The 12,425-nt window shown below is 38.2% G+C and overlaps 1 protein-coding gene across 3 annotated transcripts in view; it reads left to right on the plus strand.

Moving 5' to 3' along the window:
* LOC107218031 overlaps positions 1-12,425 on the plus strand; it is a 489,709-nt gene that overhangs the window by 465,815 nt on the left and 11,469 nt on the right. For all 3 annotated transcript variants that reach the window (XM_046732062.1, XM_046732065.1, XM_046732064.1), the window contains one exon: positions 9,785-9,968. In XM_046732062.1, the coding sequence (XP_046588018.1) occupies positions 9,785-9,968 (184 nt within the window). The remainder of the gene's footprint in view (positions 1-9,784; positions 9,969-12,425) is intronic.

Raw genomic sequence — 12,425 nt, forward strand, 5'->3', positions numbered from 1 at the left:
CCCTGACTTTTGTAATAATCGACTCGTCTTGCTTTTCACGCGTGTGCGAAGTCTCTGTGAATCGGCTCTGCAGTTTTTGAGTGAAATTTTTAATTTCAAGTCGGCCTTGAAGCTTTGTAATTCGTAAAAATAGCGTAATCCATAAATATCAAAAAAATCGGTACACTTCTTTTCCGACGCCTATACCTCGGAGGTGAATAATTTTTGAGACTTGTATCCATGAGAACTTTTTATCGGGAGAGTATGTACTATAACATACTGATAAAGCAGCCAATTCGACCTGGAGCCAATATCCATAAGAATTCTGCGGGGTTCTTTCTCACAATGATTGCCTTAATTCTTACAAGTGCCACTTACTCTATGTCTCGTCTCTTCTGCCTACTGTAACTTCTCATGTGGAAGTAATAATACATACCTATACAACCCCTCGTACGAACAGGACTGAGCAGTTTTCTCTGGGAAGGTAATTCCGCTGCGACGGTAGACGGGCACCGTCATCGCAGGTCGACGAGGAGAAGAATGACGAAAAAAAATATGGCCCACTTTGTTAGGCAGCTTTGTGGGAGGGGGGTATCATTTACGGGATTACGCCAGTGAAAATAATCTCGGGCACCGAGCCAATTTGAAAAAGTTAAACTGCCGTGCCATTCCACTGAAAAATACCTACCCTACTACAGCTGGAACTAATGCCATTTTTGTCCTCTCATTATACTGTCTTTTTCCCGTTCGCATATCGTATGCCAGTCAACGTATGAATTTCAAAGAAAAATCAACAACCGATGTTAATCCGACCTGGAACCGACTGACCCTTACTATCACTGTTCGTATTGTATCCTACTTCAACAAAAAATAACACTCTGAAGGACAAACATATAGACCTTTACGTACAAAGATATGTGGAGATAGGATGTGAGTTGAGTCTTGTCCCCCAATTTTTTATACTCGCGCACAATTAATGTTGTAGTCGAATGTATTCGAAATGACCCATAATTATCAGTTAATTATGTACCTAGTTCACTTTCTATAATCGCACAGTAAAAAATGAAACTTGAAGCCTGTGTAATTCTTATGCGCACTTCTTTCATCTTGGATTGACGTACACATAGAGAAAAATTATGTTCGAAATTGCTAAAAACACAAGCTTGATTTTTCATTAACTTTTATTCGCTGTTCGACATGCTCTTCGAACAATTAGTGTGTAAAAACAAACGAATTAATTCTTATACTTTGATATTTTATATTTTATATTACACCATGTAACTCCAAAATAAGTTCTGTACCTACAACATTATACCATATAATGTGTCAAAAAATTTGTAAGATTTTGTTGTGAACTGTTTATACAATGTATTGGGAATGTATACTCACCCACTTGAACACGCATTAACATCGAGGCGCTATATTTTTTTACATATCATTATAAGATTCCATGTACATAAGTGTATACCCCTCCTGATATTTTTCCAACATTCTTTAAACATTCGATTCCCTACTCTGATCGAATGTTTCCTCCAAGCCAGGGTGTGTTACGTTTTTCAGACCTTAGATTCTTTTCCTACACTCTTACAGTCACTTTATACCCTGCATCCTGTTCTTGTCGTAACCTCAGTGTCTCATGTCAGTTTACGTACCGCACCAACGGAATGCTCCCTTTACTTCTGCACTGCAACTAGCTAGTCCTTCGTATCCTTTCCCCCGTATACCACTCTCAAGTAATCCTTCAAGCGGCCAACATCTAACAAACGTCTCTTTCCTTTTTTCTCCGTCACGTCTTATAAATCCGTCCGTAAAGGAAGGCCGTGAATTTCTACGACTCGCTCCCCCTACCCCCCTTCCCCTTCTCTCGCCATCACAATTAGTAAAAATCTTTGATCACCTTTTTCTGCCGAACGTCAGGTGGTTACCCCATCAAAGACCCACGGTCCCCTATTTCTATAAAATCGAAGTTGACGTTAGAAAAATATAATATTGTAAAGACCCTTAAGTTTTTACGGTTGCAAAAGTACTAGAATTAGAAAATTGAGCGTGTAAGATCGAGTTACGATAGAGTGGGGGTGAAAATGTAGAGACATCATTGCAATATCGATTCATCAGAGACGTGAATATCTGGTTTATAAAATTTTATAGTGTGGAAAGTTGGAGTACGGAAGATTCAAGAAGTAGAAAGGTAAGGTATAGAAAATTTAGATGCAGTATCCTCCGAATTCTGACGATCCTATACTTCAGTTTGCTGTATTCTCAATTAGCCTGATAATTTTTTATTTCGGTTTTCCGTACTTTGACCATCCGATACGTAACAGACTTTCTTACTCTGGTCGCTATAATACAGTACTCAAATATTTTTTTCCATAAACTTCTTACAGTCGATTCAGTCTACACCATAACCTAATAATAAACTTCTGGATATAAGCTGAAAATAAGTTTTGTAGTTGTAACTTGAAAATTTAGTACGTGGAATAATCTTTTCAATCGCTATGTTTTCCTACAACTGTTGCTATAATTTGATATTGGTGCAACACTAAGTTGATATAAGACCTCGTTCAACTAAAATATTTAGTGAATTCAATAAGCGGATTAAAATCGCAATGGCCAACAGATTTATTATTGACAACTATGATCATTTGTTACTTCTGATACTTACTTCACTTGGTGTTGAGTTTACTTACTTCTATTTAGTTACTTGTATCACATTTTCTTATACTTTCAACAATATTTGGGCCATTATTCCTACGATACTCATTTTACACGAATTTTCTGTAGTATTCACAACACATGGAATTCTTGGCGTACATTTAGACTTTTCTAGAGTTCTGAAATTCTGTTCCACGCATTGTGCGTTTCGGAAAGTTCGATGTCGTGATCCTTCTCTTTTTCAATATTCCTACATTTTTATCCCCATTCGTGTGATCAACTTAATTTTACTTTGGTATTTTTACGTCAGCAATAATTTAACACACGAACGAATTTTGAATTAATTTGTAATAACGATTATCAGGTTAGCTATTAATAAAGTATGAAAAATACATTTGTGACAATATATCAAGAAAAAGGATTATTGTAGCATAGGTTCTTTCAAATCTCGGTAATGGGATTTTTGCGAAAGACGTCCTAGATAATGGCAGTCGTGTATTCCAAAATTTAAACAATAGAAGTAGGTCGTTATATATGCGCATCGATTGTAGACCACATACGCTAATCTTTTTAGCAACAGAACAATAGTCATGCTCAATCTTAGGGAACATATTTTCGCTGATTCTGACGGCAATAAATCTGAGATACTTGTGTCTCATTTATTTATTTTTTTTAATCATAGCAATAGTAGCTAGTTTGAGGAGAATATACAGGAGAGGCATAAATAAGCGTATGCCTGACGAAGCAGTTGTTATGGGGTGATTGTTTAGGGAGTGTTAAAGTTGAATGAGGATCTTATAATAAAACATCGTGAGTTCATTACTTTATCAACTATCATACCTTCATGTAAGGCAACCTATTGTCAAATGCAAAACGCTGTATAAATTACGCAGTGCAGTTCATTCGAAGTTGTACGAGAAATTTTAAAATTGTGGAAAATCGTCGGAAATTGTAGTATTTTGCATGGAAAATTACGAATTTTTACGAAAAATTATGAAAAACCTACAATTTTCAACTAAAAACGATTTCGATAATACATCTTCCAGACCTCAAATTTTTCACCAACCTACACTTATCATTTTACTCTTCAGATCATTCACAATAAATCAATTAGATAATCGAACATTCAACTCCATCGAAATCAATTCCTTTCACCTTCGCTCATTTCCTACATTCGGAGTAGTGGCACGTGAGTGCAAAATCGACCGGTACGAACCCTAAAATAGCCAATTAAACGTCTTGGCTGGGCGTAGAATAGATTCCGGAAGCTGCTTATCGAAATCTAAACGACGTGACGTTCCCCGTAACAAACACGATGTCGCATCCAGAAAAGTGGATTTTTTTAATAGTTATTCTTAGAATTTCGACTAAAAGTGCGAATTTTAATGAAAATTAAAAAAAAAAAAAAGACCATATTTTCTACAAAAAAATTAACCATCATTTAAACCTCAAACTGCAGCCCATGGTAATAATGATTTCCACAATAATCCACAAAAATACAGAGAAAATATTTAAAAAATATAGCATGGTCTTTATCTGTGAAATCATCTATAGAAAGCCATGAAATATTACAAATTGAGAAATAAAGTCACAATAATTTAAATAATACTCCATGAATTTCCTTAAAGAGTACAAATATCTACGAAGAATGACGATGATCAACAATTTTCTGCATGAAAAGTAATAAAGTCCAAATAGAAACTAGAAACCTTTGCAGGTATCAAGGAAATCTGCAACTTGAAAATGGAATAAAAAAAAAATGTTCTACATAGAATTTTGCAGAAAAATGTATCTCAAAATGAATGTCGATAAGATTACGAGAAAGTGTGAAAGACCAGCTTGGACCCTGGTTAAATGTTGTGTCTTTCTCACAAGGAATACTTATTGCAGATAAGTGTACTTAGCAGGATTTGCATCTACGTTCGAAGATTCTTCTCACCGTTGAGCATGATGTAGACTGATTTAATAAATCTATCGTATATTTTTGAACTCACCTTGTCTCGATAGTAGACTATTATGAAAGTACAAATATTTCTTATCTCTCTACATCACAAATTCTATGATATTCTACAACAAAATATGCTTATGTCGATATGTGATGTAAAAAAAAAAAAAAAAAAAAAACCGTATACATGGAATTGGCAGAACGAATAATAATCTACCAAAAAACACAAAATTAAACTCGAAAATACGATTCACTACAAACATTGACCGACCCAAAATTACACAGAATTCCAAAAAACTACGATATACCACGAAAATAAAATTGAGAAAAGTTCTGTCATGTTAGAATCGGCCTAATAAATCGTGGGAATTTCCGTATCAAATTATAGGTTAAATTTTCGGAAGACTAGAAATAAAACCTCTTGCTAGAAAGAATTGCTCTTTATCTCGCTTTTCTCTCTCATACCTGCTTTTCAACTAGAGAGAAAACCGCAAGTGAATTTTTATACGATTTGAATTCATTGTTACGAGAAGACCTTGACCATTATTTGAATTGTTATGACTTTGAGTGTTCAAAGTGCTGACAATACTGTAGAAAGAGCCATGCCGCTAAAAACGAGGTGGCAAGATTTCGAATACAGAATTCTGAATGGAGATTCCTGGATCAAGCACCGTGGAGTCGCGTACAGGGATCGGGGCACAGGCTGCGCGAAACGGACGACGTCTGGTGTTTCTCCATATTTATGAGGCACGGGTATTGTATATCGGAGGAATTTTTATCATGATGAAAAAACATCAAATGACATGCTAGTCTGGAGGGAACGAAAAAAAAAACAACGAGGACATAGAAGTAAAGCTCGCAGAGATTCTGTCTAATACGCAATATGCACCAGTGTATTTGAACATTTGATGGGAATCTCAAATATAAATCAGTTGCAACACCTTTGATTTATTCTGTTTCAAATTTTTTACGCGTATACCAAGACTTAGGAATCATACTACCGTTCGAGTGATCAAACAGTGACTTATTCCGGCTAAGTTAGTTTGATGTTCCAATTATAAAACTCAAATCTCATTTCAACACTATTCTGTAATGTCCCTCGTGCACGCAAAAGTTCCCTGTTTGAACTTTTCGATATTCAATTCATGTCATTGACATAAAAGTATAATATCGCGTTGTGTCGCCATGTCGGCCTGACAACGCATAACACTTCCCCATTCCACCGAAGAAAGTTTTGTGAAAAGTTTTGCTGAAAACTCGAAGATGGCTTATATCACCTTACGGACACCAAACTATTCAGAGGCGGAAAAAATTGCTGTTCGGCCAAAACCTTCTTCAAGTACCTGCTCGCTTTGCAGTGAAACTTTTCTTAACACACAAAAAAAAAAAAATGGCGCGGTCTTCTACCAACGTGTACCGGATCGATACCAGACTAATTTTGAACAACGTTATAGCGGTTTTAAGATCATATAGGACTCATAGCCTTACCGACCGAGCAAACTCACCCTTTTTCTTCCTATATTAAATAAAGAAACGAACGAAACGGGTTCAAATTTCGATGGCGCAACGTTCTTTTGTAGCGGATTTCAGGAAAGTTATTCGTATTCCGAAATCGTAAGAAAAAAGAAAAACAATGTCAAGCTATTTTGACACGTGTCACTATTTCCACACTTCCCGCATTCCAAGGGCCAAAAAGTGCATAGCTAAGATATTTTGCGCAATTCCTAAAAAAAAAAAATGAGGAGAAAAATGAGCTATCGCGAGACTGTTTTCATGCAATATTGACGTCGCTAGTCGAGAACTAGAAATTGCAATAATTTCCTAAATACTGAAACGAAACTTTCACAATCAGCTAGGTGTACGGCCAACGAAGGATCGCTCGATCGTGGGGGTGAGTTTGCTCGGTCGGTAAGGGTAGGTGTACTGCATGACCTTAAATTATAGATTTTCGCGATATTGTTGCACGAGTTGTTATCGGCGAGTTGGTGAAACGGTATCAGCTATCAAATAGAAGTAAGTAGGTACAAAGTTTTGCTGCAAGTTGAATGGCACGTCTCGTCGATATCGGGAAAGCATTAACTTTTAAGAGAGACACAGTTGAAGTCATATTGTAGGTGAACTTCGACGGTGTCTGCATCAAGTATGAATAAGTTTCTTTCCTCAAGTTAGTCGGTGCAACTCTATACTCTGCAACAGAGATAGAACACTGTGCAAAGTCGGAAGACTTTCTTCACAGCTGGTGAGCGTCGATGTCATGAAAAGTTGCAGCATTTCAGAAAGTCGGCATAACTGCCGTGCATAACGCTTTTGAACTTCGAGTAGTCAATTCTAGACTGCCTCCTCACTGTACGCTCTAGAAACATTCGCATGCCAGTGAGTTTAGGTTTGTTCGAGGAGAGAAAATAATTGATACGTAAGAAATACGTGTACTTCCCAATTCTTGCAGTTCATACCTACGTACTTCACTTCGAGAAATGATAGGTAATACCGACAAATTTCGGACTTTGCAAATGAAATGTCTGAAACAATCGCGACGAAGTCGAATTTGGAATGACTTAATTATTTGATTATTGATAATGAATTGATTAATGATATAAAACGATCTAATTTACGCATTTTCTATTTGGACATGAAAATAACTATTCATTTTAAGTAATTATACAGAGGTAGTTCAATACATCATGTATTAACGACACGCAAAAGAAATAAATGCGTTATGATAAGATTAACCTAACTCAACTTCTTTTTTTTTTTTAATTTATTTCTTTATTTAATTCAGTAATTTCAATCTCTATGTGTAATTATTTTGCTGCAACATCATGAGTATAATCACATGGTAGTGTGTTGTATGATACATTTGTGTTTAGACGTGTTAAATTTTTAAATGAGATTCATGTAGATGTGAATGCAATACATTATATATAGTAACATTTCGTTTGTGAAATAATACGGCGCATGACAGATGAAGGCGGTTCATTTCACTTAATCTCTCTATCTAATAAAAAAGTTCTGAACTAATGAAAAAGAAGTAGCAACAGGTGAAAGAGATTATAATAACAATAGTATAAAAAAGATTATAATAACAATAGTATACGCATGAAGTTGGCGGTGGAGTGAGATGCCGAAAACAAAACAAAAAGCATCTAGCAAACAAAACTTCCTTTGACAACTGTCATCGGCTGCTTATGACAGTCTTTGACAAATATCTTCATAGGTATCTGTTTCTGACACGCAAAAAATAAACATGCAAACGAGAATTATCAAGATGATTCCCGACGGGAATTGTCTTTTTCGCGCGCTGGCGTATTGTGTATACGGCACTCAAGATCGACACGCAGAGGTGAGACTGAGTATCGTTTCAAATATATCATACTGGCAAACATGTCAGCAGAAGTAATGAAACAGAACTCGAGGAGAATTATATCAGAGAAGAAATAGGTTTTTTCGGATCCTGTAAATCCTTGATCCGGTTAACCACTAAGTAAGGGTCTTCCCAGGTTCTTTGTAGTTTCGGACATCGTCCTTTCTGTCTTCGAGGTTGAAAGAGCCAGACAGAATCTTCGGGATTAAATTTTATATCCCTGGTGTTCAGTGCCTGAGCGTCGTTTGTGCCCGTGTCATTGCGATCTCCATGCCAGCCGCGCTCGGACGACTCGTCTCCGCAGGGATGCCAAATCTCGCGTAAACGAGGAGGCGAGCGCGCATCGCGCATTTTTGAAAACAGTCCAGTTCGATCGTCCGTCTAGTGACGATCGTGAGTGACGCCGTGCGTTCTCTCGTACCACGACCATAAACGAGAGGCCCAAATATACTCTCGTATACGTTCGCTTTACGGAGTAAGGTAGATGAGTACGGCTCGAGTGTCTCTCATTCTACACGGGACCGAGTGCCCATACGCACATACCAAGGGTCTTGCACCCTTTCATCATACAACGAGCCCAAACGCTCTTGGTGTACTACCAATACCAAATATACTCTCATATACGTTCGCTCCTCCGAGTAAGGCAAATGCAAATCATCCGAAATTCGATCGAATCGAATAAAACAAAAATCACAATACGACGGCATGAACCAAACGGGCTGTAACAGGCATATGCACATTCATGTACACAATCGACACATTCACGTGTGCGACACACGCTTTTATAAGTTTACAAATAAACGTTCATACGTCGTGGGTTTTTATGCCGCAAGGCTTTTCCCACAAGAGCCAATAAACATTCATAATTCGATGGCTCAAACGCGAGAGTTTTTTATTCAAGAAAACCTCAACCTCTATCCTTCATACTAATAAAAAAGATTCAATACAAAACTACGAGGCAACTTCGCCTATGAAGAAGCTTCGACAATCCACCTGGCTCGAATATCATAACGAGTTTTCAATTTGTCTGAAGCCATAGAAATTCTACTTATAGCAAAGCTATGAATTTCTTCTACTATGGGGAAAATAATAACTATAGCAAAATAAGTCGCCAAATGCAATTGGGGATGCATGGCATCGGGGGTTTTGTACATGTGAGTAGATTCGTTTACGAAAACAATCTGAGCAGACCTGCATAGGGAGCCAATAGCAATGTCGGGTTGATACGAAACAACCGATCAACAGTTGCAGACCTGTCATTAAATCAGCATAAATAAATTCACCTGTCTAACAGACACTGTATAAGGAAATAGTGAGGCCCGAAGCACCGAGGTGGGGTTGGCGCGCGAAGCGCGCAGGGGCGAAGCCCCTAGTTATCCATATCATTTAATTCGTTCATCATCGTAGAGTGGGCACTGCCATAATATGTGGTTGATGTGTTACTTTGTATTCCCGCATTGACATCTGGAGTTATCTACCAGTCCGTTACGTTGAAGGGAGAACGCAGGGTTGTAATGACGTGATCTAAACTAACAGTTGTCTCTTACTATAGGTAGCGCATGAACCCGTACAATCATGTGAACTCACTTACTATGAGGTGGAAATATTTAACACCGCGTAAAATTTTCGGAACGAATTTGCAAACATACAAGATGATGTCACGAAATCATGAAAATACGCTTAGAATCCCAATTGAGATCATTAAAAACTATTGGGCCATAATAATTTTTAGAAAAGTGGGGAATATCCGTGTATCGATTACAAAATAAACTTCAAGAAATGAATAATTATGATATGCTTCGAATAAAATAAACCATGCAATGTTGTGTTGTCTTCCTGATTTACAGACCCATCGGTACAAATAGTCGACGGAATGGGACAGCCGTTGAGGGACAAGTATTACGAAGCTGACAGTACCATCGAACTTCTGTGTGTGGTGCGACACATCGCGATGCAGATGCAGTATAGTGTCGTTCAATGGCTTCACGGGAACAGAACGCTCAATTACGATACGACAAGAGGAGGTATAAGGTGAGCTCAGAACATGCTAAGATAATTTCATCAGCGTGCATTGCAACCCATTAATCAGTCAGTAAATGCAAACATACTTATTAGTCATAAACCTGTGATTCCAAGTGCCATTGATCGGTGGCTCTGAATGCCACTTGCGAATTCAAGGAGTAATGGAACCACGTCGATTCTCTGCACAGTTGCCTTAACGAATTTATTTGTTGATTTGAAGAGATGGTGTTACGGATGATATGACACTTCGATTCCAGAAACGGCTATCAGACTCAGCGAGAGTGCACCTGAATGAATATCAATTTTCTAACTTAGATGAAACAGGGATTATGTGCCGCGATTACGCTGCTCGACTAGTCGCCATTTTGCATTTCAACGACATCTCGACTACAGTTAAGGTATAGCTGTTTCAACCTACTGAAATGCATTGGCTCAACGTCCATAGCAAACGAACACGGCTTATTTCAAAAGCATCTGTAGCCGGTACATTTCTATTTCTCATTTTTTGCAACCCAAATCCTTATTCTATACTAGCCAAATGATCAATGCACATATATTTAGGACAGCAAATAGATCTTCAACCGAGTAGCTACGAATATTGAGTTGACATGTTAATTGTACGAAAGCGTGAAATCGTTAGGGTAAATTGTACGTATATTTCGGCGAACACAACACTTTGAAACTATTCGAGAAAACGTTTCGTGCGTCGGCAGGTTGCCGTGGCACTTACCCTCAACCCCTTTTCATTGTTAGAAGTGCTCTCCAGGGGCTAGGGCACTCTTGGTCACATGTACGGTCGGATGTTCTCTTTACCTTGAGACACCGGGATTCAACCTTCCTGGATACGTCTTATCGCTAACCAGTTCTCTACCGTTATTTGCTATGGTCGACTGTCCGCGTACGTAATTTAACAGAAACTAGTTGAACCCTAAGCTCACTCTTAAGATTCATTTTCAGTATTAGAAATTCCAGTTTACCTAATAATATTTTCACTTTATCATTCAATCGATCAACAATGCGAACTGGCCATCGTGCTCTAATCATACGTTCATCACATCCTTACGGTATCACTAACAATCCCCCAGTATTGTTTCATTCCACAAAAAATTTGAGCGTTCTACTCCACTCTACAAGCTATGATTGTGTACACGTCTGAAGATCTATGGTTCAGCTTACTCCAAAGTGAATTGGCTCAAACGGGAAATAGGAGGAGTACGACGGTGAGGGTGAGAAGAGGATTCCCGAAGGCAGAGTAGGATTCCCGCGACGCATGTGACTATGTGTGCCCGTTGTATACGATAGCGAAAGGCAATCCGACCAGAGAAGTTGGCTAGGTTAGTGCTTCCAAGTTATAATCTACTGTCAACAATTTGAGCCTGGGTGTAGGAAGAAGACTTAGCAAGAGGTTGGTGAAGTCAAGCTCATACCAAGTGAAATTACGGATTTTCTGTATTAGTCCTCGCATTTCACAGGCACGTTTATGTGCGCTGAATACACCCAACAGGCCTTGAGTACTCTTGGGAATCCCGACGAAATTCAATTACAGTTCCCTACGACGTCCCTAACATCGGTTTTCAAAGCGAAGATGTCAACCTCCCATTAAACAATTAAATTTCCCCTCGTATGAAGATAAAAATTTTCTTCCAGCCAGTATGATACGTCCTCAGAGACGCTTCTTCATATCTTCCGTATCCCACCGCTGTCACCAGTTTCACATTGCGTCAGAGTATTCAGTAATTCGTTAACGAAGCAATTGGAAAAAATTATCAAACTGAAAAATTCGCTGCAATCACAAACGAAAAAAAAAAGGTGAAAGTCTCTGTACTCATACATTTGCAGTATGTACTGCCGATATAAGTATAACATACGTCTGCAGAAAGAAACGTAGAGTAAAGTTAGCAAACTTGGCAGAATTTGGCTACACTAATCGTAAGCTGGACAAAACCTACTAATGGAAAGCCTTAACTCTCAATCGCGAGTGCGAGCGACGTTTTGCCAAAAGCTCGTAGCAGTCACGCTTACCAACGTCAGCAGATTCTGAAACGCGTCAACTTAACGAGACCCACCCTCACATGGATCAATTTACCTCACACCATCCTCACGTGATTCTAAGCGCCCGTCTAATACACTAACGGCGGTTACATTCACCGATATACAGCTGAATGGGTGAAATTGGATAAACAAGATAAACTAAACTAACGTACGACATGTTCAATCGTAAAAAACGGGGTTTTCAACCAACTTTGAAAACCCTCTAATCCTTACAATATCCATCGTTATCTCGATCAGTATAAACAAAATTCTATCATATGTTCTACGCCTCGCTTCTAAAACTCATGCTCCTGTGCATTTCACTATTCTGAGAATACGCAATGTTGATGGGCTTGTTAGTCAAAACCTAATGAATAACACAGGTCTACAACCAAAAAAGTGCACCAGTTTTTTTTGTAGTGTTTCTTATGGATT

Source organism: Neodiprion lecontei, chromosome 2 (assembly GCF_021901455.1).
Source record: "Neodiprion lecontei isolate iyNeoLeco1 chromosome 2, iyNeoLeco1.1, whole genome shotgun sequence".
NCBI lineage: Eukaryota > Metazoa > Arthropoda > Insecta > Hymenoptera > Diprionidae > Neodiprion > Neodiprion lecontei.